The sequence below is a fragment of the Salmo salar genome, chromosome ssa02, assembly GCF_905237065.1.
Source record: "Salmo salar chromosome ssa02, Ssal_v3.1, whole genome shotgun sequence".
Taxonomy (NCBI): Eukaryota; Metazoa; Chordata; class Actinopteri; order Salmoniformes; family Salmonidae; genus Salmo; species Salmo salar.
The window spans coordinates 2,286,146-2,313,661 of NC_059443.1; the positions used below are offsets into that span (position 1 = coordinate 2,286,146).

Sequence of the window (27,516 nt, forward strand, 5' to 3'; positions counted from 1 at the left end):
TTGGCAGTCCCAACTACCAGTCAGTCACTCTGTGTGGTTTGATTGGCAGTCCCAACTACCAATCAGTCACTCTGTGTGGTTTGATTGGCAGTCCCAACTACCAGTCAGTCACTCTGTGTGGTTTGATTGGCAGTCCCAACTACCAGTCAGTCACTCTGTGTGGTTTGATTGGCAGTCCCAACTACCAGTCAGTCACTCTGTGTGGTTTGATTGGCAGTCCCAACTACCAGTCAGTCACTCTGTGTGGTTTGATTGGCAGTCCCAACTACCAGTCAGTCACTCTGTGTGGTTTGATTGGCAGTCCCAACTACCAGTCAGTCACTCTGTGTGGTTTGATTGGCAGTCCCAACTACCAATCAGTCACTCTGTGTGGTTTGATTGGCAGTCCCAACTACCAGTCAGTCACTCTGTGTGGTTTGATTGGCAGTCCCAACTACCAGTCAGTCACTCTGTGTGGTTTGATTGGCAGTCCCAACTACCAGTCAGTCACTCTGTGTGGTTTGATTGGCAGTCCCAACTACCAGTCAGTCACTCTGTGTGGTTTGATTGGCAGTCCCAACTACCAGTCAGTCACTCTGTGTGGTTTGATTGGCAGTCCCAACTACCAGTCAGTCACTCTGTGTGGTTTGATTGGCAGTCCCAACTACCAGTCAGTCACTCTGTGTGGTTTGATTGGCAGTCCCAACTACCAGTCAGTCACTCTGTGTGGTTTGATTGGCAGTCCCAACTACCAGTCAGTCACTCTGTGTGGTTTGATTGGCAGTCCCAACTACCAGTCAGTCACTCTGTGTGGTTTGATTGGCAGTCCCAACTACCAGTCAGTCACTCTGTGTGGTTTGATTGGCAGTCCCAACTACCAGTCAGTCACTCTGTGTGGTTTGATTGGCAGTCCCAACTACCAGTCAGTCACTCTGTGTGGTTTGATTGGCAGTCCCAACTACCAGTCAGTCACTCTGTGTGGTTTGATTGGCAGTCCCAACTACCAGTCAGTCACTCTGTGTGGTTTGATTGGCAGTCCCAACTACCAGTCAGTCACTCTGTGTGGTTTGATTGGCAGTCCCAACTACCAGTCAGTCACTCTGTGTGGTTTGATTGGCAGTCCCAACTACCAGTCAGTCCTACACTAAAAGCCCACAGGAGGATTCCCAGATGTCTGGCCAGTCTTGTAAATTCACTCTGCTAAATGAAACAAATCAGCTCTCTAAATACTCAGTTGATGTTTCCTCTCGTTTTAACAAACTCTATGTATCGTCAGTGTGGTGGTGGTCAATGTGTCATGATGTTTCCTCTCGTTATAACAAACTCTATGTATCGTCAGTGTGGTGGTGGTCAATGTGTCATGATGTTTCCTCTCGTTATAACAAACTCTATGTATCGTCAGTGTGGTGGTGGTCAATGTGTCATGATGTTTCCTCTCGTTTTAACAAACTCTATGTATCGTCAGTGTGGTGGTGGTCAATGTGTCATGATGTTTCCTCTCGTTTTAACAAACTCTATGTATCGTCAGTGTGGTGGTGGTCAATGTGTCATGATGTTTCCTCTCGTTTTAACAAACTCTATGTATCGTCAGTGTGGTGGTGGTCAATGTGTCATGGTGTTTCCTCTCGTTATAACAAACTCTATGTATCGTCAGTGTGGTGGTGGTCAATGTGTCATGATGTTTCCTCTCGTTATAACAAACTCTATGTATCGTCAGTGTGGTGGTGGTCAATGTGTCATGATGTTTCCTCTCGTTTTAACAAACTCTATGTATCGTCAGTGTGGTGGTGGTCAATGTGTCATGATGTTTCCTCTCGTTATAACAAACTCTATGTATCGTCAGTGTGGTGGTGGTCAATGTGTCATGGTGTTTCACAGGCTGTGTTGACCTCAGTGTGTTTGTCCAAAATGGCACCCTGTGAGCCGACCGCTATCCCTTTAAAAGGAGAAGGAGCCAACCACTATCCCTTTAAAAGGAGAAGGAGCCGACCACTATCCCTTTAAAAGGAGAAGGATCCAACCACTATCCCTTTAAAAGGAGAAGGAGCCAACCACTATCCCTTTAAAAGGAGAAGGAGCCGACCACTATCCCTTTAAAAGGAAAAGGATCCAACCGCTATCCCTTTAAAAGGAAAAGGAGCCGACCACTATCCCTTTAAAAGGAAAAGGAGCCAACCACTATCCCTTTAAAAGGAGAAGGAGCCGACCACTATCCCTTTAAAAGGAAAAGGATCCAACCGCTATCCCTTTAAAAGGAAAAGGATCCAACCACTATCCCTTTAAAAGGAAAAGGAGCCGACCACTATCCCTTTAAAAGGAAAAGGAGCCGACCACTATCCCTTTAAAAGGAGAAGGATCCAACCACTATCCCTTTAAAAGGAGAAGGAGCCAACCGCTATCCCTTTAAAAGGAGAAGGATCCAACCGCTATCCCTTTAAAAGGAGAAGGATCCAACCACTATCCCTTTAAAAGGAGAAGGAGCCAACCACTATCCCTTTAAAAGGAAAAGGAGCTGACCACTATCCCTTTAAAAGGAGAAGGATCCAACCACTATCCCTTTAAAAGGAGAAGGAGCCAACCACTATCCCTTTAAAAGGAAAAGGAGCTGACCACTATCCCTTTAAAAGGAGAAGGAGCCAACCGCTATCCCTTTAAAAGGAAAAGGATCCAACCACTATCCCTTTAAAAGGAAAAGGAGCCGACCACTATCCCTTTAAAAGGAAAAGGAGCCAACCACTATCCCTTTAAAAGGAGAAGGAGCCGACCACTATCCCTTTAAAAGGAAAAGGATCCAACCGCTATCCCTTTAAAAGGAAAAGGATCCAACCACTATCCCTTTAAAAGGAAAAGGAGCCGACCACTATCCCTTTAAAAGGAGAAGGAGCCAACCACTATCCCTTTAAAAGGAAAAGGAGCTGACCACTATCCCTTTAAAAGGAGATGGATCCAACCACTATCCCTTTAAAAGGAGAAGGAGCCAACCACTATCCCTTTAAAAGGAAAAGGAGCTGACCACTATCCCTTTAAAAGGAGAAGGATCCAACCACTATCCCTTTAAAAGGAGAAGGAGCCAACCACTATCCCTTTAAAAGGAAAAGGAGCTGACCACTATCCCTTTAAAAGGAGAAGGAGCCAACCGCTATCCCTTTAAAAGGAAAAGGATCCAACCACTATCCCTTTAAAAGGAAAAGGAGCCGACCACTATCCCTTTAAAAGGAAAAGGAGCCAACCACTATCCCTTTAAAAGGAGAAGGAGCCGACCACTATCCCTTTAAAAGGAAAAGGATCCAACCGCTATCCCTTTAAAAGGAAAAGGATCCAACCACTATCCATTTAAAAGGAAAAGGAGCCGACCACTATCCCTTTAAAAGGAAAAGGAGCCGACCACTATCCCTTTAAAAGGAGAAGGATCCAACCACTATCCCTTTAAAAGGAGAAGGAGCCAACCGCTATCCCTTTAAAAGGAGAAGGATCCAACCGCTATCCCTTTAAAAGGAGAAGGAGCCAACCACTATCCCTTTAAAAGGAAAAGGAGCTGACCACTATCCCTTTAAAAGGAGAAGGAGCCAACCGCTATCCCTTTAAAAGGAAAAGGATCCAACCACTATCCCTTTAAAAGGAGAAGGATCCAACCACTATCCCTTTAAAAGGAGAAGGAGCCGACCACTATCCCTTTAAAAGGAAAAGGAGCTGACCACTATCCCTTTAAAAGGAGAAGGAGCCAACCACTATCCCTTTAAAAGGAAAAGGAGCTGACCACTATCCCTTTAAAAGGAAAAGGAGCCGACCACTATCCCTTTAAAAGGAAAAGGAGCCGACCACTATCCCTTTAAAAGGAAAAGGAGCCGACCACTATCCCTTTAAAAGGAGAAGGAGCCAACCGCTATCCCTTTAACAGCGTGTCTCAGCAGAAATTAGTGATGGGGGGGAGAATCTATACAGTTCCATATCAGGATATGATTTTTTACGATCTGTCGTATAATTTTTAACGATGTCTCAATATTATTTTTGTGTTAGTTGGCTGTACCTGCACCCAAACTCCAGTATGTTTCCTTCATAGCTTGTTCTCCATCTTCTTTTTAAAACAGGGAGACGATTTGTTTTCAGCACTTTTATTTCCATGACTGATCAAAACTGGTTTTCTCATGGCTCTCTCTTGTCCCTCTGCATCAGACATACACTATATATACAGTCGTGGCCAAAAGATTTGAGAATGACACAAATATTAATTTCCACAAAGTTTGCTGCTTCAGTGTCTTTAGATATATTTGTCAAATGTTACTACGGAATACTGAAGTATAATTACAAGCATTTCATAAGTGTCAAAGGCTTTTATTGACAATTACATGAAGTTGATGCAAAGAGTCAATATTTGCAGTGTTGACCCTTCTTTTTCAAGACCTCTGCAATCCGCCCTCGCATGCTGTCAATTAACTTCTGGGCCACATCCTGACTGATGGCAGCCCATTCTTGCATAATCAATGCTTGGAGTTTGTCAGAATTTGTGGGGTTTTGTTTGTCCACCCGCCTCTTGAGGATTGACCATAAGTTTCAATGGGATTAAGGTCTGGGGAGTTTCCTGGCCATGGACCCAAAATATCGATGTTTTGTTCCACGATGACTTTACCCCAGTCCTCAGCAGTCCAATCCCTGTACCTTTTACAGAATATCAGTCTGTCCCTGGTGTTTTTCCTGGAGAGAAGTGGCTTCTTTGCTGCCCTTCTTGACACCAGGCCATCCCCCAAAAGTCTTCGCCTCACTGTGCGTGCAGATGCACTCACACCTGCCTTCTGCCATTCCTGAGCAAGCTCTGTACTGGTGGTGCCCCGATCCCGCAGCTGAATCAATTTTAGGAGACGGTCCTGGCGCTTGCTGGACTTTCTTGGGCGCCCTGAAGACTTCTTCACAACAATTGAACCGCTCTCCTTGAAGTTCTTGCTGATCCGACAAATGGTTGATTTCGGTGCAATATCAGTGGCAGCAATATCCTTGCCTGTGAAGCCCTTTTTCTGCACAGCGATGATGACGGGACGTGTTTCCTTGCAGGTAACAATGGTTGACAGAGGAAGTACAATGATTTGGGGCGGAAGGTAGCCTAGTGGTTAGAGTGTTGGACTAATAACCGAAAGGTTGCAAGTTCAAATCCCCGAGCTGACTAGGTACAAATCTGTCGTTCTGCCCCTGAACAAGGCAGTTAACCCACTGTTCCTAGGCTGTCATTGAAAATAAGAATTTGTTCTTAACTGACTTGCCTAGTTAAATAAAGGTAAAATAAATTCCAAGCACCACCCTCATTTTGAAGCTTCCAGTCTGTTAATCGAACTCAATCTGCATGACAGAGTGATCTCCAGCCTTGTCCTCGTCAACACTCACACCTGTGTTAACGAGAGAATCACTGACATGATGTCAGCTGGTCCTTTTGTGGCAGGGCTGAAATGCAGTGGAAATGTTTTTGGGGATTCAGTTCATTTGCATGGCAAAGAGGGACTTTGCAATTAATTGCAATTCATCTGATCACTCTTCATAACATTGTGGAGTATATGAAAATTGCCATCATACAAACTGAGGCAGCGGACTGTGAAAATTAATATTTGTGTCATTCTCAAAACTTTCGGCCACGACTGTACAAAAGTATGTGGACACCCCTTCAAATTAGTGGATTCGGCTATTTCAGCCACATCTGTTGCTGACAGGTGTATAAGATTGAGCACAATGGCAAGCGTCTGCTGGAGTGGTGTAAAGCTCGCCGCCATTGGACTCTGGAGCGGTGGAAACGCGTTCTCTGGAGTGATGAATCACGCTTCACCATCTGGCAGTCCGACTGACAAATCTAGGTTTTGTCACGAACCGGCTCGTAGCCCGTAACAAAGAGGGAGACGATGTGGAGATAAGGAATATAACTAAAATATATTTATTAACTAAAGTAAACTATATACAATTAACAATGGTGTGTGTGTGTGTGTGTGTGTGTGTGTGTGTGTGTGTGTGTGTGTGTGTGTGTGTGTGTGTGTGTAGTCAGTAATCAGTAGTGTGAGTGAATGTGTTCATAGGTGGTAATAATGAGGGGTGTTGAGAGGTGCCAAAACAAACAAGCCACAAAATTCCACAACCAAAATCCAACAGTGTGTCTGAGAGAGGGGGAAAGGTGTGTCCCATGTGGCTGACGACCCTCCCGGCTCCGCCAAACCGACGTCCTGTTAAGGAAAACAAGAGCAAAGAGAAAGAAATTCGGCAGACAGAGTGGGAGGGTCGTCACAGTTCAGGAGGGTCGTAACAGTTCAGGAGGGTCGTCACAGTTCAGGAGGGTCGTCACAGTTCAGGAGGGTCGTCACAGTTCGGGAGGGTCGTCACAGTTCGGGAGGGTCGTCACAGTTCAGGAGGGTCGTCACAGTTCAGGAGGGTCGTCACAGTTCAGGAGGGTCGTCACAGTTCAGGAGGGTCGTCACAGTTCAGGAGGGTCGTCACAGTTCGGGAGGGTCGTAACAGTTCAGGAGGGTCGTCACAGTTCGGGAGGGTCGTAACAGTTCGGGAGGGTCGTCACAGTTCGGGAGGGTCGTCACAGTTCGGGAGGGTCGTCACAATTCGGGAGGGTCGTCACAGTTCGGGAGGGTCGTCACAATTTGTCGGATGCCGGGAGAACCCTAGCTGCCCCAATGCATAGTGCCAACTGTAAAGTTTGGTGGGTCTATCCAAGCTGTTCCTGTCTGTCTACAGCTCTCTTCTCTCTATCCAAGCTGTTCCTGTCTGTCTACGGCTCTCTACTCTCTATCCAAGCTGTTCCTGTCTGTCTACGGCTCTCTTCTCTCTATCCAAGCTGTTCCTGTCTGTCTACGGCTCTCTTCTCTCTATCCAAGCTGTTCCTGTCTGTCTACAGCTCTCTACTCTCTATCCAAGCTGTTCTCCTATCTGTCTACAGCTCTTCTCTCTATCCAAGCTGTTCCTGTCTGTCTACGGCTCTCTTCTCTCTATCCAAGCTGTTCTCCTATCTGTCTACAGCTCTTCTCTCTATCCAAGCTGTTCCTGTCTGTCTACAGCTCTCTTCTCTCTATCCAAGCTGTTCCTGTCTGTCTACAGCTCTCTTCTCTCTATCCAAGCTGTTCCTATCTGTCTACAGCTCTTCTCTCTATCCAAGCTGTTCCCGTCTGTCTACAGCTCTCTACTCTCTATCCAAGCTGTTCCTGTCTGTCTACGGCTCTCTTCTCTCTATCCAAGCTGTTCCTGTCTGTCTACGGCTCTCTTCTCTCTATCCAAGCTGTTCCTGTCTGTCTACAGCTCTCTTCTCTCTATCCAAGCTGTTCTCCTATCTGTCTACAGCTCTTCTCTCTATCCAAGCTGTTCCTGTCTGTCTACAGCTCTCTTCTCTCTATCCAAGCTGTTCCTGTCTGTCTACAGCTCTCTTCTCTCTATCCAAGCTGTTCCTGTCTGTCTACAGCTCTCTTCTCTCTATCCAAGCTGTTCCTGTCTGTCTACAGCTCTCTTCTCTCTATCCAAGCTGTTCCTATCTGTCTACAGCTCTTCTCTCTATCCAAGCTGTTCCCGTCTGTCTACAGCTCTCTACTCTCTATCCAAGCTGTTCCTGTCTGTCTACGGCTCTCTTCTCTCTATCCAAGCTGTTCCTGTCTGTCTACGGCTCTCTTCTCTCTATCCAAGCTGTTCCTGTCTGTCTACAGCTCTCTTCTCTCTATCCAAGCTGTTCTCCTATCTGTCTACAGCTCTTCTCTCTATCCAAGCTGTTCCTGTCTGTCTACAGCTCTCTTCTCTCTATCCAAGCTGTTCCTGTCTGTCTACAGCTCTCTTCTCTCTATCCAAGCTGTTCCTGTCTGTCTACAGCTCTCTTCTCTCTATCCAAGCTGTTCCTGTCTGTCTACAGCTCTCTTCTCTCTATCCAAGCTGTTCCTATCTGTCTACAGCTCTCTTCTCTCTATCCAAGCTGTTCCTGTCTGTCTACAGCTCTCTACTCTCTATCCAAGCTGTTCCTGTCTGTCTACAGCTCTCTACTCTCTATCCAAGCTGTTCCCGTCTGTCTACAGCTCTCTTCTCTCTATCCAAGCTGTTCTCCTATCTGTCTACAGCTCTTCTCTCTATCCAAGCTGTTCCTGTCTGTCTACAGCTCTCTTCTCTCTATCCAAGCTGTTCCTGTCTGTCTACAGCTCTCTTCTCTCTATCCAAGCTGTTCCCATCTGTCTACAGCTCTCTTCTCTCTATCCAAGCTGTTCCTATCTGTCTACAGCTCTTCTCTCTATCCAAGCTGTTCCCGTCTGTCTACAGCTCTCTACTCTCTATCCAAGCTGTTCCCGTCTGTCTACGGCTCTCTTCTCTCTATCCAAGCTGTTCCTGTCTGTCTACAGCTCTCTACTCTCTATCCAAGCTGTTCCTGTCTGTCTACAGCTCTCTTCTCTCTATCCAAGCTGTTCCTGTCTGTCTACAGCTCTCTTCTCTCTATCCAAGCTGTTCCTGTCTGTCTACAGCTCTCTTCTCTCTATCCAAGCTGTTCCCATCTGTCTACAGCTCTCTTCTCTCTATCCAAGCTGTTCTCCTATCTGTCTACAGCTCTCTTCTCTCTATCCAAGCTGTTCCTGTCTGTCTACAGCTCTCTTCTCTCTATCCAAGCTGTTCCTGTCTGTCTACAGCTCTCTTCTCTCTATCCAAGCTGTTCCTGTCTGTCTACAGCTCTCTACTCTCTATCCAAGCTGTTCCTGTCTGTCTACGGCTCTCTTCTCTCTATCCAAGCTGTTCCTGTCTGTCTACGGCTCTCTTCTCTCTATCCAAGCTGTTCCTGTCTGTCTACGGCTCTCTTCTCTCTATCCAAGCTGTTCCTGTCTGTCTACAGCTCTCTTCTCTCTATCCAAGCTGTTCCTGTCTGTCTACAGCTCTCTACTCTCTATCCAAGCTGTTCCTGTCTGTCTACAGCTCTCTACTCTCTATCCAAGCTGTTCCTGTCTGTCTACAGCTCTCTTCTCTCTATCCAAGCGGTTCCTGTCTGTCTACAGCTCTCTTCTCTCTATCCAAGCTGTTCCTGTCTGTCTACAGCTCTCTTCTCTCTATCCAAGCTGTTCCTGTCTGTCTACAGCTCTCTTCTCTCTATCCAAGCTGTTCCTGTCTGTCTACAGCTCTCTTCTCTCTATCCAAGCTGTTCCTGTCTGTCTACAGCTCTCTTCTCTCTATCCAAGCTGTTCCTGTCTGTCTACAGCTCTCTACTCTCTATCCAAGCTGTTCCCGTCTGTCTACAGCTCTCTACTCTCTATCCAAGCTGTTCCTGTCTGTCTACAGCTCTCTTCTCTCTATCCAAGCTGTTCCTGTCTGTCTACAGCTCTCTTCTCTCTATCCAAGCTGTTCCTGTCTGTCTACAGCTCTCTTCTCTCTATCCAAGCTGTTCCTGTCTGTCTACAGCTCTCTACTCTCTATCCAAGCTGTTCCTGTCTGTCTACAGCTCTTCTCTCTATCCAAGCTGTTCCTGTCTGTCTACAGCTCTCTACTCTCTATCCAAGCTGTTCCTGTCTGTCTACAGCTCTCTACTCTCTATCCAAGCTGTTCCTGTCTGTCTACAGCTCTCTTCTCTCTATCCAAGCTGTTCCTGTCTGTCTACAGCTCTCTTCTCTCTATCCAAGCTGTTCCTGTCTGTCTACAGCTCTCTTCTCTCTATCCAAGCTGTTTCTGTCTGTCTACAGCTCTCTTCTCTCTATCCAAGCTGTTCCTGTCTGTCTACAGCTCTCTTCTCTCTATCCAAGCTGTTTCTGTCTGTCTACAGCTCTCTTCTCTCTATCCAAGCTGTTCCTGTCTGTCTACAGCTCTCTACTCTCTATCCAAGCTGTTCCTGTCTGTCTACAGCTCTCTTCTCTCTATCCAAGCTGTTCCTGTCTGTCTACGGCTCTCTTCTCTCTATCCAAGCTGTTCCTGTCTGTCTACAGCTCTCTTCTCTCTATCCAAGCTGTTCCTGTCTGTCTACAGCTCTCTTCTCTCTATCCAAGCTGTTCCTGTCTGTCTACAGCTCTCTTCTCTCTATCCAAGCTGTTCCTGTCTGTCTACAGCTCTCTACTCTCTATCCAAGCTGTTCCTGTCTGTCTACAGCTCTCTTCTCTCTATCCAAGCGGTTCCTGTCTGTCTACAGCTCTCTTCTCTCTATCCAAGCTGTTCCTGTCTGTCTACAGCTCTCTTCTCTCTATCCAAGCTGTTCCTGTCTGTCTACAGCTCTCTTCTCTCTATCCAAGCTGTTCCTGTCTGTCTACAGCTCTTCTCTCTATCCAAGCTGTTCCTGTCTGTCTACAGCTCTCTTCTCTCTATCCAAGCTGTTCCTGTCTGTCTACAGCTCTCTACTCTCTATCCAAGCTGTTCCTGTCTGTCTACAGCTCTCTACTCTCTATCCAAGCTGTTCCTGTCTGTCTACAGCTCTCTTCTCTCTATCCAAGCTGTTCCTGTCTGTCTACAGCTCTCTTCTCTCTATCCAAGCTGTTCCTGTCTGTCTACAGCTCTCTTCTCTCTATCCAAGCTGTTCCTGTCTGTCTACAGCTCTCTACTCTCTATCCAAGCTGTTCCTGTCTGTCTACAGCTCTCTTCTCTCTATCCAAGCTGTTCCTGTCTGTCTACAGCTCTCTTCTCTCTATCCAAGCTGTTCCTGTCTGTCTACAGCTCTTCTCTCTATCCAAGCTGTTCCTGTCTGTCTACAGCTCTCTACTCTCTATCCAAGCTGTTCCTGTCTGTCTACAGCTCTTCTCTCTATCCAAGCTGTTCCTGTCTGTCTACAGCTCTTCTCTCTCTTCTCTCTATCCAAGCTGTTCCTGTCTGTCTACAGCTCTCTTCTCTCTATCCAAGCTGTTCCTGTCTGTCTACAGCTCTTCTCTCTATCCAAGCTGTTCCTGTCTGTCTACAGCTCTCTACTCTCTATCCAAGCTGTTCCTGTCTGTCTACAGCTCTCTACTCTCTATCCAAGCTGTTCCTGTCTGTCTACAGCTCTCTACTCTCTATCCAAGCTGTTTCTGTCTGTCTACAGCTCTCTTCTCTCTATCCAAGCTGTTCCTGTCTGTCTACAGCTCTCTTCTCTCTATCCAAGCTGTTCCTGTCTGTCTACAGCTCTTCTCTCTATCCAAGCTGTTCCTGTCTGTCTACAGCTCTCTACTCTCTATCCAAGCTGTTCCTGTCTGTCTACAGCTCTCTTCTCTCTATCCAAGCTGTTCCTGTCTGTCTACAGCTCTCTTCTCTCTATCCAAGCTGTTCCTGTCTGTCTACAGCTCTCTTCTCTCTATCCAAGCTGTTTCTGTCTGTCTACAGCTCTCTTCTCTCTATCCAAGCTTTTCCTGTCTGTCTACAGCTCTCTTCTCTCTATCCAAGCTGTTCCTATCTATCTACAGCTCTCTTCTCTCTATCCAAGCTGTTCCTGTCTGTCTACAGCTCTCTTCTCTCTATCCAAGCTGTTCCTGTCTGTCTACAGCTCTCTTCTCTCTATCCAAGCGGTTCCTATCTATCTACAGCTCTCTTCTCTCTATCCAAGCTGTTCCTGTCTGTCTACAGCTCTCTTCTCTCTATCCAAGCTGTTCCTGTCTGTCTACAGCTCTCTTCTCTCTATCCAAGCTGTTCCTGTCTGTCTACAGCTCTCTTCTCTCTATCCAAGCTGTTCCTGTCTGTCTACAGCTCTCTTCTCTCTATCCAAGCTGTTCCTGTCTGTCTACAGCTCTCTTCTCTCTATCCAAGCTGTTCCTGTCTGTCTACAGCTCTTCTCTCTATCCAAGCGGTTCCTGTCTGTCTACAGCTCTCTTCTCTCTATCCAAGCTGTTCCTATCTGTCTACAGCTCTTCTCTCTATCCAAGCTGTTCCTGTCTGTCTACAGCTCTTCTCTCTATCCAAGCTGTTCCTGTCTGTCTACAGCTCTCTTCTCTCTATCCAAGCTGTTCCTGTCTGTCTACAGCTCTTCTCTCTATCCAAGCGGTTCCTGTCTGTCTACAGCTCTCTTCTCTCTATCCAAGCTGTTCCTATCTGTCTACAGCTCTTCTCTCTATCCAAGCTGTTCCTGTCTGTCTACAGCTCTTCTCTCTATCCAAGCGGTTCCTGTCTGTCTACAGCTCTCTACTCTCTATCCAAGCTGTTCCTATCTGTCTACAGCTCTTCTCTCTATCCAAGCTGTTCCTGTCTGTCTACGGCTCTCTTCTCTCTATCCAAGCTGTTCCCGTCTGTCTACAGCTCTCTTCTCTCTATCCAAGCTGTTCCTGTCTGTCTACAGCTCTCTTCTCTCTATCCAAGCTGTTCCTGTCTGTCTACAGCTCTTCTCTCTATCCAAGCTGTTCCTGTCTGTCTACAGCTCTCTTCTCTCTATCCAAGCTGTTCCTATCTGTCTACAGCTCTCTTCTCTCTATCCAAGCTTTTCCTGTCTGTCTACAGCTCTCTACTCTCTATCCAAGCGGTTCCTGTCTGTCTACAGCTCTTCTCTCTATCCAAGCTGTTCCTGTCTGTCTACAGCTCTCTTCTCTCTATCCAAGCTGTTCCTGTCTGTCTACAGCTCTCTTCTCTCTATCCAAGCTGTTCCTGTCTGTCTACAGCTCTCTACTCTCTATCCAAGCTGTTCCTGTCTGTCTACAGCTCTCTTCTCTCTATCCAAGCTGTTCCTGTCTGTCTACAGCTCTCTACTCTCTATCCAAGCGGTTCCTGTCTGTCTACAGCTCTCTACTCTCTATCCAAGCTGTTCCTGTCTGTCTACAGCTCTCTTCTCTCTATCCAAGCTGTTCCTGTCTGTCTACAGCTCTCTTCTCTCTATCCAAGCTGTTCCTGTCTGTCTACAGCTCTCTTCTCTCTATCCAAGCTGTTCCTGTCTGTCTACAGCTCTTCTCTCTATCCAAGCTGTTCCTGTCTGTCTACAGCTCTCTTCTCTCTATCCAAGCGGTTCCTGTCTGTCTACAGCTCTCTACTCTCTATCCAAGCTGTTCCTGTCTGTCTACAGCTCTCTTCTCTCTATCCAAGCTGTTCCTGTCTGTCTACAGCTCTCTACTCTCTATCCAAGCTGTTCCTGTCTGTCTACAGCTCTCTTCTCTCTGTCCAAGCTGTTCCTGTCTGTCTACAGCTCTCTTCTCTCTATCCAAGCTGTTCCTGTCTGTCTACAGCTCTCTTCTCTCTATCCAAGCGGTTCCTGTCTGTCTACAGCTCTTCTCTCTATCCAAGCGGTTCCTGTCTGTCTACAGCTCTTCTCTCTATCCAAGCTGTTCCTGTTTGTCTACAGCTCTTCTCTCTATCCAAGCGGTTCCTGTCTGTCTACAGCTCTCTTCTCCATCTTTGTCTCCATTCAGATAGCGTTGATGACGGTGACTCTGTTCCCCATCCGGTTGTTCCTGGCAGCCTTCATGATGCTGCTGGCCTGGCCCTTCGCCTTCATCGCCTCTGTGGGACGCAATGAGATGGTGGTGGAACCCCAGTCCTTATGGAGGAAGTATGTATACTAACGTAACCCATAACCTCTATAACCTTTACCCTTTAACCCTATCCATCTGACCCTAACCCCAAGTCTCTGTGGGATGCAACGAGATGGTGGTGAAGCACAGTCTCTATGGAGAAGGTACATAGCCCTTATATAACCCTGACATTACCTTTAAGAAAAGATGAAACAACATCTCATGGAACGACAGGGGACTGTGAGGGGACAAACACTCTAACACTCATTCTGATATACATTAACCCTCTGTGGTTCATTCTGATATACATTAACCCTCGGGTTAGTGACACTACAACAGAGAGAGGAAAGGGTTAGAGACACTACAACAGAGAGAGGAAAGGGTTAGAGACACTACAACAGAGAGAGGAAAGGGTTAGAGACACTACAACAGAGAGAGGAAAGGGTTAGAGACACTACAACAGAGAGAGGAAAGGGTTAGAGACACTACAACAGAGAGAGGAAAGGGTTAGAGAGACACTACAACAGAGAGAGGAAAGGGTTAGAGACACTACAACAGAGAGAGGAAAGGGTTAGAGACACTACAACAGAGAGAGGAAAGGGTTAGAGACACTACAACAGAGAGAGGAAAGGGTTAGAGACACTACAACAGAGAGAGGAAAGGGTTAGAGAGACACTACAACAGAGAGAGGAAAGGGTTAGAGACACTACAACAGAGAGAGGAAAGGGTTAGAGACACTACAACAGAGAGAGGAAAGGGTTAGAGAGACACTACAACAGAGAGAGGAAAGGGTTAGAGACACTACAACAGAGAGAGAGAAAGGGTTAGTGACACTACAACAGAGAGAGGAAAGGGTTAGAGACACTACAACAGAGAGAGGAAAGGGTTAGAGACACTACAACAGAGAGAGGAAAGGGTTAGAGACACTACAACAGAGAGAGGAAAGGGTTAGAGAGACACTACAACAGAGAGAGGAAAGGGTTAGAGACACTACAACAGAGAGAGGAAAGGGTTAGTGACACTACAACAGAGAGAGGAAAGGGTTAGTGACACTACAACAGAGAGAGGAAAGGGTTAGAGACACTACAACAGAGAGAGGAAAGGGTTAGAGACACTACAACAGAGAGAGGAAAGGGTTAGTGACACTACAACAGAGAGAGGAAAGGGTTAGAGACACTACAACAGAGAGAGGAAAGGGTTAGAGACACTACAACAGAGAGAGGAAAGGGTTAGAGACACTACAACAGAGAGAGGAAAGGGTTAGAGAGACACTACAACAGAGAGAGGAAAGGGTTAGTGACACTACAACAGAGAGAGGAAAGGGTTAGAGACACTACAACAGAGAGAGGAAAGGGTTAGAGACACTACAACAGAGAGAGGAAAGGGTTAGTGACACTACAACAGAGAGAGGAAAGGGTTAGAGACACTACAACAGAGAGAGGAAAGGGTTAGTGACACTACAACAGAGAGAGGAAAGGGTTAGAGACACTACAACAGAGAGAGGAAAGGGTTAGAGACACTACAACAGAGAGAGGAAAGGGTTAGTGACACTACAACAGAGAGAGGAAAGGGTTAGAGAGACACTACAACAGAGAGATGAAAGGGTTAGAGAGACACTACAACAGAGAGAGGAAAGGTTTAGTGAGACACTACAACAGAGAGAGGAAAGGGTTAATGACACTACAACAGAGAGAGGAAAGGGTTAGAGAGACACTACAACAGAGAGAGGAAAGGGTTAGAGAGACACTACAACAGAGAGAGGAAAGGGTTAGAGACACTACAACAGAGAGAGGAAAGGGTTAGAGACACTACAACAGAGAGAGGAAAGGGTTAGAGACACTACAACAGAGAGAGGAAAGGGTTAGAGAGACACTACAACAGAGAGAGGAAAGGGTTAGTGACACTACAACAGAGAGAGGAAAGGGTTAGAGAGACACTACAACAGAGAGAGGAAAGGGTTAGAGACACTACAACAGAGAGAGGAAAGGGTTAGTGACACTACAACAGAGAGAGGAAAGGGTTAGAGACACTACAACAGAGAGAGGAAAGGGTTAGAGAGACACTACAACAGAGAGAGGAAAGGGTTAGAGACACTACAACAGAGAGAGGAAAGGGTTAGAGACACTACAACAGAGAGAGGAAAGGGTTAGTGACACTACAACAGAGAGAGGAAAGGGTTAGTGACACTACAACAGAGAGAGGAAAGGGTTAGTGACACTACAACAGAGAGAGGAAAGGGTTAGTGACACTACAACAGAGAGAGGAAAGGGTTAGAGAGACACTACAACAGAGAGATGAAAGGGTTAGAGAGACACTACAACAGAGAGAGGAAAGGGTTAGAGACACTACAACAGAGAGAGGAAAGGGTTAGAGACACTACAACAGAGAGAGGAAAGGGTTAGAGAGACACTACAACAGAGAGAGGAAAGGGTTAGTGACACTACAACAGAGAGAGGCAAGGGTTAGAGACACTACAACAGAGAGAGGAAAGGGTTAGTGACACTACAACAGAGAGAGCAAAGGGTTAGTGACACTACAACAGAGAGAGGAAAGGGTTAGAGACACTACAACAGAGAGAGGAAAGGGTTAGAGACACTACAACAGAGAGAGGAAAGGGTTAGAGACACTACAACAGAGAGAGGAAAGGGTTAGTGACACTACAACAGAGAGAGGAAAGGGTTAGAGACACTACAACAGAGAGAGGAAAGGGTTAGAGACACTACAACAGAGAGAGGAAAGGGTTAGAGAGACACTACAACAGAGAGAGGAAAGGGTTAGAGACACTACAACAGAGAGAGGAAAGGGTTAGAGACACTACAACAGAGAGAGGAAAGGGTTAGAGACACTACAACAGAGAGAGGAAAGGGTTAGAGAGACACTACAACAGAGAGAGGAAAGGGTTAGAGAGACACTACAACAGAGAGAGGAAAGGGTTAGAGAGACACTACAACAGAGAGAGGAAAGGGTTAGTGACACTACAACAGAGAGAGGAAAGGGTTAGAGACACTACAACAGAGAGAGGAAAGGGTTAGAGAGACACTACAACAGAGAGAGGAAAGGGTTAGAGAGACACTACAACAGAGAGAGGAAAGGGTTAGAGACACTACAACAGAGAGAGGAAAGGGTTAGAGACACTACAACAGAGAGAGGAAAGGGTTAGAGACACTACAACAGAGAGAGGAAAGGGTTAGAGACACTACAACAGAGAGAGGAAAGGGTTAGAGACACTACAACAGAGAGAGGAAAGGGTTAGAGACACTACAACAGAGAGAGGAAAGGGTTAGAGAGACACTACAACAGAGAGAGGAAAGGGTTAGAGACACTACAACAGAGAGAGGAAAGGGTTAGAGACACTACAACAGAGAGAGGAAAGGGTTAGAGACACTACAACAGAGAGAGGAAAGGGTTAGAGACACTACAACAGAGAGAGGAAAGGGTTAGAGACACTACAACAGAGAGAGGAAAGGGTTAGAGACACTACAACAGAGAGAGGAAAGGGTTAGTAGACACTACAACAGAGAGAGGAAAGGGTTAGAGACACTACAACAGAGAGAGGAAAGGGTTAGAGACACTACAACAGAGAGAGGAAAGGGTTAGAGACACTACAACAGAGAGAGGAAAGGGTTAGTGACACTACAACAGAGAGAGGAAAGGGTTAGAGACACTACAACAGAGAGAGGAAAGGGTTAGAGACACTACAACAGAGAGAGGAAAGGGTTAGAGAGACACTACAACAGAGAGAGGAAAGGGTTAGAGACACTACAACAGAGAGAGGAAAGGGTTAGAGAGACACTACAACAGAGAGAGGAAAGGGTTAGAGACACTACAACAGAGAGAGGAAAGGGTTAGAGACACTACAACAGAGAGAGGAAAGGGTTAGAGAGACACTACAACAGAGAGAGGAAAGGGTTAGAGAACACTACAACAGAGAGAGGAAAGGGTTAGAGACACTACAACAGAGAGAGGAAAGGGTTAGAGACACTACAACAGAGAGAGGAAAGGGTTAGAGACACTACAACAGAGAGAGGAAAGGGTTAGAGACACTACAACAGAGAGAGGAAAGGGTTAGAGACACTACAACAGAGAGAGGAAAGGGTTAGAGACACTACAACAGAGAGAGGAAAGGGTTAGAGACACTACAACAGAGAGAGGAAAGGGTTAGGAGACACTACAACAGAGAGAGGAAAGGGTTAGAGACACTACAACAGAGAGAGGAAAGGGTTAGAGAGACACTACAACAGAGAGAGGAAAGGGTTAGAGACACTACAACAGAGAGAGGAAAGGGTTAGAGACACTACAACAGAGAGAGGAAAGGGTTAGAGAGCACTACAACAGAGAGAGGAAAGGGTTAGAGACACTACAACAGAGAGAGGAAAGGGTTAGAGACACTACAACAGAGAGAGGAAAGGGTTAGAGACACTACAACAGAGAGAGGAAAGGGTTAGAGACACTACAACAGAGAGAGGAAAGGGTTAGAGACACTACAACAGAGAGAGGAAAGGGTTAGTAGACACTACAACAGAGAGAGGAAAGGGTTAGAGACACTACAACAGAGAGAGGAAAGGGTTAGAGACACTACAACAGAGAGAGGAAAGGGTTAGAGACACTACAACAGAGAGAGGAAAGGGTTAGAGACACTACAACAGAGAGAGGAAAGGGTTAGAGACACTACAACAGAGAGAGGAAAGGGTTAGAGACACTACAACAGAGAGAGGAAAGGGTTAGAGACACTACAACAGAGAGAGGAAAGGGTTAGAGACACTACAACAGAGAGAGGAAAGGGTTAGAGACACTACAACAGAGAGAGGAAAGGGTTAGAGACACTACAACAGAGAGAGGAAAGGGTTAGAGACACTACAACAGAGAGAGGAAAGGGTTAGAGACACTACAACAGAGAGAGGAAAGGGTTAGAGACACTACAACAGAGAGAGGAAAGGGTTAGAGACACTACAACAGAGAGAGGAAAGGGTTAGAGACACTACAACAGAGAGAGGAAAGGGTTAGAGACACTACAACAGAGAGAGGAAAGGGTTAGAGACACTACAACAGAGAGAGGAAAGGGTTAGAGACACTACAACAGAGAGAGGAAAGGGTTAGAGACACTACAACAGAGAGAGGAAAGGGTTAGAGACACTACAACAGAGAGAGGAAAGGGTTAGAGAGACACTACAACAGAGAGAGGAAAGGGTTAGAGACACTACAACAGAGAGAGGAAAGGGTTAGAGACACTACAACAGAGAGAGGAAAGGGTTAGAGACACTACAACAGAGAGAGGAAAGGGTTAGAGACACTACAACAGAGAGAGGAAAGGGTTAGAGACACTACAACAGAGAGAGGAAAGGGTTAGAGACACTACAACAGAGAGAGGAAAGGGTTAGAGACACTACAACAGAGAGAGGAAAGGGTTAGAGACACTACAACAGAGAGAGGAAAGGGTTAGAGACACTACAACAGAGAGAGGAAAGGGTTAGAGACACTACAACAGAGAGAGGAAAGGGTTAGAGACACTACAACAGAGAGAGGAAAGGGTTAGAGAGACACTACAACAGAGAGAGGAAAGGGTTAGAGACACTACAACAGAGAGAGGAAAGGGTTAGAGACACTACAACAGAGAGAGGAAAGGGTTAGAGACACTACAACAGAGAGAGGAAAGGGTTAGAGACACTACAACAGAGAGAGGAAAGGGTTAGAGACACTACAACAGAGAGAGGAAAGGGTTAGAGACACTACAACAGAGAGAGGAAAGGGTTAGAGACACTACAACAGAGAGAGGAAAGGGTTAGAGACACTACAACAGAGAGAGGAAAGGGTTAGAGACACTACAACAGAGAGAGGAAAGGGTTAGAGACACTACAACAGAGAGAGGAAAGGGTTAGAGACACTACAACAGAGAGAGGAAAGGGTTAGAGACACTACAACAGAGAGAGGAAAGGGTTAGAGACACTACAACAGAGAGAGGAAAGGGTTAGAGACACTACAACAGAGAGAGGAAAGGGTTAGAGACACTACAACAGAGAGAGGAAAGGGTTAGAGACACTACAACAGAGAGAGGAAAGGGTTAGAGACACTACAACAGAGAGAGGAAAGGGTTAGAGACACTACAACAGAGAGAGGAAAGGGTTAGAGACACTACAACAGAGAGAGGAAAGGGTTAGAGACACTACAACAGAGAGAGGAAAGGGTTAGAGACACTACAACAGAGAGAGGAAAGGGTTAGAGACACTACAACAGAGAGAGGAAAGGGTTAGAGACACTACAACAGAGAGAGGAAAGGGTTAGAGACACTACAACAGAGAGAGGAAAGGGTTAGAGACACTACAACAGAGAGAGGAAAGGGTTAGAGACACTACAACAGAGAGAGGAAAGGGTTAGAGACACTACAACAGAGAGAGGAAAGGGTTAGAGACACTACAACAGAGAGAGGAAAGGGTTAGAGACACTACAACAGAGAGAGGAAAGGGTTAGTGACACTACAACAGAGAGAGGAAAGGGTTAGAGACACTACAACAGAGAGAGGAAAGGGTTAGAGACACTACAACAGAGAGAGGAAAGGGTTAGTGACACTACAACAGAGAGAGGAAAGGGTTAGAGACACTACAACAGAGAGAGGAAAGGGTTAGTGACACTACAACAGAGAGAGGAAAGGGTTAGAGACACTACAACAGAGAGAGGAAAGGGTTAGAGACACTACAACAGAGAGAGGAAAAGGGTTAGAGACACTACAACAGAGAGAGGAAAGGGTTAGAGACACTACAACAGAGAGAGGAAAGGGTTAGAGACACTACAACAGAGAGAGGAAAGGGTTAGAGAGACACTACAACAGAGAGAGGAAAGGGTTAGAGACACTACAACAGAGAGAGGAAAGGGTTAGAGACACTACAACAGAGAGAGGAAAGGGTTAGAGACACTACAACAGAGAGAGGAAAGGGTTAGAGACACTACAACAGAGAGAGGAAAGGGTTAGAGACACTACAACAGAGAGAGGAAAGGGTTAGAGACACTACAACAGAGAGAGGAAAGGGTTAGAGACACTACAACAGAGAGAGGAAAGGGTTAGAGACACTACAACAGAGAGAGGAAAGGGTTAGAGACACTACAACAGAGAGAGGAAAGGGTTAGAGAGACACTACAACAGAGAGAGGAAAGGGTTAGAGACACTACAACAGAGAGAGGAAAGGGTTAGAGACACTACAACAGAGAGAGGAAAGGGTTAGAGACACTACAACAGAGAGAGGAAAGGGTTAGTGACACTACAACAGAGAGAGGAAAGGGTTAGAGACACTACAACAGAGAGAGGAAAGGGTTAGAGACACTACAACAGAGAGAGGAAAGGGTTAGAGACACTACAACAGAGAGAGGAAAGGGTTAGAGACACTACAACAGAGAGAGGAAAGGGTTAGAGACACTACAACAGAGAGAGGAAAGGGTTAGAGACACTACAACAGAGAGAGGAAAGGGTTAGAGACACTACAACAGAGAGAGGAAAGGGTTAGAGACACTACAACAGAGAGAGGAAAGGGTTAGAGACACTACAACAGAGAGAGGAAAGGGTTAGAGACACTACAACAGAGAGAGGAAAGGGTTAGTGAGACACTACAACAGAGAGAGGAAAGGGTTAGTGAGACACTACAACAGAGAGAGGAAAGGGTTAGAGAGACACTACAACAGAGAGAGGAAAGGGTTAGAGAGACACTACAACAGAGAGAGGAAAGGGTTAGAGACACTACAACAGAGAGAGGAAAGGGTTAGAGAGACACTACAACAGAGAGAGGAAAGGGTTAGAGACACTACAACAGAGAGAGGAAAGGGTTAGTGACACTACAACAGAGAGAGGAAAGGGTTAGAGAGACACTACAACAGAGAGAGGAAAGGGTTAGAGAGACACTACAACAGAGAGAGGAAAGGGTTAGAGACACTACAACAGAGAGAGGAAAGGGTTAGAGACACTACAACAGAGAGAGGAAAGGGTTAGAGACACTACAACAGAGAGAGGAAAGGGTTAGAGACACTACAACAGAGAGAGGAAAGGGTTAGAGACACTACAACAGAGAGAGGAAAGGGTTAGAGACACTACAACAGAGAGAGGAAAGGGTTAGAGAGACACTACAACAGAGAGAGGAAAGGGTTAGTGACACTACAACAGAGAGAGGAAAGGGTTAGAGACACTACAACAGAGAGAGGAAAGGGTTAGAGACACTACAACAGAGAGAGGAAAGGGTTAGTGACACTACAACAGAGAGAGGAAAGGGTTAGAGACACTACAACAGAGAGAGGAAAGGGTTAGAGACACTACAACAGAGAGAGGAAAGGGTTAGTGACACTACAACAGAGAGAGGAAAGGGTTAGAGACACTACAACAGAGAGAGGAAAGGGTTAGTGACACTACAACAGAGAGAGGAAAGGGTTAGAGACACTACAACAGAGAGAGGAAAGGGTTAGAGACACTACAACAGAGAGAGGAAAGGGTTAGTGACACTACAACAGAGAGAGGAAAGGGTTAGAGACACTACAACAGAGAGAGGAAAGGGTTAGAGACACTACAACAGAGAGAGGAAAGGGTTAGAGACACTACAACAGAGAGAGGAAAGGGTTAGAGACACTACAACAGAGAGAGGAAAGGGTTAGTGACACTACAACAGAGAGAGGAAAGGGTTAGAGACACTACAACAGAGAGAGGAAAGGGTTAGAGACACTACAACAGAGAGAGGAAAGGGTTAGAGAGACACTACAACAGAGAGAGGAAAGGGTTAGTGACACTACAACAGAGAGAGGAAAGGGTTAGTGACACTACAACAGAGAGAGGAAAGGGTTACAGACACTACAACAGAGAGAGGAAAGGGTTAGAGACACTACAACAGAGAGAGGAAAGGGTTAGTGACACTACAACAGAGAGAGGAAAGGGTTAGAGACACTACAACAGAGAGAGGAAAGGGTTAGTGACACTACAACAGAGAGAGGAAAGGGTTAGAGACACTACAACAGAGAGAGGAAAGGGTTAGAGACACTACAACAGAGAGAGGAAAGGGTTAGTGACACTACAACAGAGAGAGGAAAGGGTTAGAGAGACACTACAACAGAGAGATGAAAGGGTTAGAGAGACACTACAACAGAGAGAGGAAAGGGTTAGAGACACTACAACAGAGAGAGGAAAGGTTTAGTGAGACACTACAACAGAGAGAGGAAAGGGTTAGAGAGACACTACAACAGAGAGAGGAAAGGGTTAGTGACACTACAACAGAGAGAGGAAAGGGTTAGTGACACTACAACAGAGAGAGGAAAGGGTTAGAGACACTACAACAGAGAGAGGAAAAGGTTAGAGACACTACAACAGAGAGAGGAAAGGGTTAGAGACACTACAACAGAGAGAGGAAAGGGTTAGTGACACTACAACAGAGAGAGGAAAGGGTTAGAGACACTACAACAGAGAGAGGAAAGGGTTAGAGAGACACTACAACAGAGAGAGGAAAGGGTTAGAGAGACTACAACAGAGAGAGGAAAGGGTTAGAGAGACTACAACAGAGAGAGGAAAGGGTTAGAGACACTACAACAGAGAGAGGAAAGGGTTAGAGAGACACTACAACAGAGAGAGGAAAGGGTTAGTGACACTACAACAGAGAGAGGAAAGGGTTAGAGACACTACAACAGAGAGAGGAAAGGGTTAGTGACACTACAACAGAGAGAGCAAAGGGTTAGTGACACTACAACAGAGAGAGGAAAGGGTTAGAGAGACACTACAACAGAGAGAGGAAAGGGTTAGAGACACTACAACAGAGAGAGGAAAGGGTTAGAGACACTACAACAGAGAGAGGAAAGGGTTAGTGACACTACAACAGAGAGAGCAAAGGGTTAGTGACACTACAACAGAGAGAGGAAAGGGTTAGAGACACTACAACAGAGAGAGGAAAGGGTTAGAGACACTACAACAGAGAGAGGAAAGGGTTAGAGACACTACAACAGAGAGAGGAAAGGGTTAGAGACACTACAACAGAGAGAGGAAAGGGTTAGAGACACTACAACAGAGAGAGGAAAGGGTTAGAGAGACACTACAACAGAGAGAGGAAAGGGTTAGAGACACTACAACAGAGAGAGGAAAGGGTTAGAGACACTACAACAGAGAGAGGAAAGGGTTAGAGACACTACAACAGAGAGAGGAAAGGGTTAGAGACACTACAACAGAGAGAGGAAAGGGTTAGAGACACTACAACAGAGAGAGGAAAGGGTTAGAGACACTACAACAGAGAGAGGAAAGGGTTAGTGAGACACTACAACAGAGAGAGGAAAGGGTTAGTGAGACACTACAACAGAGAGAGGAAAGGGTTAGAGAGACACTACAACAGAGAGAGGAAAGGGTTAGAGAGACACTACAACAGAGAGAGGAAAGGGTTAGAGACACTACAACAGAGAGAGGAAAGGGTTAGAGAGACACTACAACAGAGAGAGGAAAGGGTTAGAGACACTACAACAGAGAGAGGAAAGGGTTAGTGACACTACAACAGAGAGAGGAAAGGGTTAGAGAGACACTACAACAGAGAGAGGAAAGGGTTAGAGAGACACTACAACAGAGAGAGGAAAGGGTTAGAGACACTACAACAGAGAGAGGAAAGGGTTAGAGAGACTACAACAGAGAGAGGAAAGGGTTAGAGACACTACAACAGAGAGAGGAAAGGGTTAGAGAGACACTACAACAGAGAGAGGAAAGGGTTAGTGACACTACAACAGAGAGAGGAAAGGGTTAGAGACACTACAACAGAGAGAGGAAAGGGTTAGTGACACTACAACAGAGAGAGCAAAGGGTTAGTGACACTACAACAGAGAGAGGAAAGGGTTAGAGAGACACTACAACAGAGAGAGGAAAGGGTTAGAGACACTACAACAGAGAGAGGAAAGGGTTAGAGAGACACTACAACAGAGAGAGGAAAGGGTTAGATAGACACTACAACAGAGAGAGGAAAGGGTTAGTGACACTACAACAGAGAGAGGAAAGGGTTAGAGACACTACAACAGAGAGAGGAAAGGGTTAGTGACACTACAACAGAGAGAGCAAAGGGTTAGTGACACTACAACAGAGAGAGGAAAGGGTTAGAGACACTACAACAGAGAGAGGAAAGGGTTAGAGACACTACAACAGAGAGAGGAAAGGGTTAGAGACACTACAACAGAGAGAGGAAAGGGTTAGAGACACTACAACAGAGAGAGGAAAGGGTTAGAGACACTACAACAGAGAGAGGAAAGGGTTAGAGACACTACAACAGAGAGAGGAAAGGGTTAGAGAGACACTACAACAGAGAGAGGAAAGGGTTAGAGACACTACAACAGAGAGAGGAAAGGGTTAGAGACACTACAACAGAGAGAGGAAAGGGTTAGAGACGCTACAACAGAGAGAGGAAAGGGTTAGAGAGACACTACAACAGAGAGAGGAAAGGGTTAGAGAGACACTACAACAGAGAGAGGAAAGGGTTAGAGAGACACTACAACAGAGAGAGGAAAGGGTTAGAGAGACACTACAACAGAGAGAGGAAAGGGTTAGTGACACTACAACAGAGAGAGGAAAGGGTTAGAGACACTACAACAGAGAGAGGAAAGGGTTAGAGAGACACTACAACAGAGAGAGGAAAGGGTTAGCAGACACTACAACAGAGAGAGGAAAGGGTTAGAGACACTACAACAGAGAGAGGAAGGGTTAGAGACACTACAACAGAGAGAGGAAAGGGTTAGAGACACTACAACAGAGAGAGGAAAGGGTTAGAGACACTACAACAGAGAGAGGAAAGGGTTAGAGACACTACAACAGAGAGAGGAAAGGGTTAGAGACACTACAACAGAGAGAGGAAAGGGTTAGAGACACACTACAACAGAGAGAGGAAAGGGTTAGAGAGACACTACAACAGAGAGAGGAAAGGGTTAGAGAGACACTACAACAGAGAGAGGAAAGGGTTAGAGAGACACTACAACAGAGAGAGGAAAGGGTTAGAGACACTACAACAGAGAGAGGAAAGGGTTAGAGACACTACAACAGAGAGAGGAAAGGGTTAGAGACACTACAACAGAGAGAGGAAAGGGTTAGAGAGACACTACAACAGAGAGAGGAAAGGGTTAGAGACACTACAACAGAGAGAGGAAAGGGTTAGAGAGACACTACAACAGAGAGAGGAAAGGGTTAGAGAGACACTACAACAGAGAGAGGAAAGGGTTAGAGAGACACTACAACAGAGAGAGGAAAGGGTTAGAGAGACACTACAACAGAGAGAGGAAAGGGTTAGAGACACTACAACAGAGAGAGGAAAGGGTTAGAGAGACACTACAACAGAGAGAGGAAAGGGTTAGAGAGACACTACAACAGAGAGAGGAAAGGGTTAGAGACACTACAACAGAGAGAGGAAAGGGTTAGAGAGACACTACAACAGAGAGAGGAAAGGGTTAGAGAGACACTACAACAGAGAGAGGAAAGGGTTAGAGACACTACAACAGAGAGAGGAAAGGGTTAGAGAGACACTACAACAGAGAGAGGAAAGGGTTAGAGAGACACTACAACAGAGAGAGGAAAGGGTTAGAGACACTACAACAGAGAGAGGAAAGGGTTAGAGAGACACTACAACAGAGAGAGGAAAGGGTTAGAGAGACACTACAACAGAGAGAGGAAAGGGTTAGAGACACTACAACAGAGAGAGGAAAGGGTTAGAGACACTACAACAGAGAGAGGAAAGGGTTAGAGAGCACTACAACAGAGAGAGGAAAGGGTTAGAGACACTACAACAGAGAGAGGAAAGGGTTAGAGACACTACAACAGAGAGAGGAAAGGGTTAGAGAGACACTACAACAGAGAGAGGAAAGGGTTAGAGACACTACAACAGAGAGAGGAAAGGGTTAGAGACACTACAACAGAGAGAGGAAAGGGTTAGAGACACTACAACAGAGAGAGGAAAGGGTTAGAGAGACACTACAACAGAGAGAGGAAAGGGTTAGAGAGACACTACAACAGAGAGAGGAAAGGGTTAGAGACACTACAACAGAGAGAGGAAAGGGTTAGAGAGCACTACAACAGAGAGAGGAAAGGGTTAGAGACACTACAACAGAGAGAGGAAAGTGTTAGAGAGACACTACAACAGAGAGAGGAAAGGGTTAGAGACACTACAACAGAGAGAGGAAAGGGTTAGAGACACTACAACAGAGAGAGGAAAGGGTTAGAGACACTACAACAGAGAGAGGAAAGGGTTAGAGAGACACTACAACAGAGAGAGGAAAGGGTTAGAGACACTACAACAGAGAGAGGAAAGGGTTAGAGAGACACTACAACAGAGAGAGGAAAGGGTTAGAGACACTACAACAGAGAGAGGAAAGGGTTAGAGACACTACAACAGAGAGAGGAAAGGGTTAGAGACACTACAACAGAGAGAGGAAAGGGTTAGAGAGACACTACAACAGAGAGAGGAAAGGGTTAGAGACACTACAACAGAGAGAGGAAAGGGTTAGAGACACTACAACAGAGAGAGGAAAGGGTTAGAGACACTACAACAGAGAGAGGAAAGGGTTAGAGACACTACAACAGAGAGAGGAAAGGGTTAGAGACACTACAACAGAGAGAGGAAAGGGTTAGAGACACTACAACAGAGAGAGGAAAGGGTTAGAGACACTACAACAGAGAGAGGAAAGGGTTAGAGACACTACAACAGAGAGAGGAAAGGGTTAGAGACACTACAACAGAGAGAGGAAAGGGTTAGAGACACTACAACAGAGAGAGGAAAGGGTTAGAGACACTACAACAGAGAGAGGAAAGGGTTAGAGACACTACAACAGAGAGAGGAAAGGGTTAGAGACACTACAACAGAGAGAGGAAAGGGTTAGAGACACTACAACAGAGAGAGGAAAGGGTTAGAGACACTACAACAGAGAGAGGAAAGGGTTAGAGACACTACAACAGAGAGAGGAAAGGGTTAGAGACACTACAACAGAGAGAGGAAAGGGTTAGAGACACTACAACAGAGAGAGGAAAGGGTTAGAGACACTACAACAGAGAGAGGAAAGGGTTAGAGACACTACAACAGAGAGAGGAAAGGGTTAGAGACACTACAACAGAGAGAGGAAAGGGTTAGAGACACTACAACAGAGAGAGGAAAGGGTTAGAGACACTACAACAGAGAGAGGAAAGGGTTAGAGACACTACAACAGA

The 27,516-nt window shown here is 45.9% G+C and overlaps 1 protein-coding gene across 2 annotated transcripts in view; it reads left to right on the forward strand.

The window, feature by feature from the left end:
* LOC106597556 (lysophosphatidylcholine acyltransferase 1) overlaps positions 1–27,516 on the forward strand; it is a 113,852-nt gene that overhangs the window by 17,064 nt on the left and 69,272 nt on the right. For both annotated transcript variants that reach the window (XM_045696601.1, XM_045696600.1), the window contains exon 2: positions 13,248–13,387. In XM_045696601.1, the coding sequence (XP_045552557.1) occupies positions 13,248–13,387 (140 nt within the window). The remainder of the gene's footprint in view (positions 1–13,247; positions 13,388–27,516) is intronic.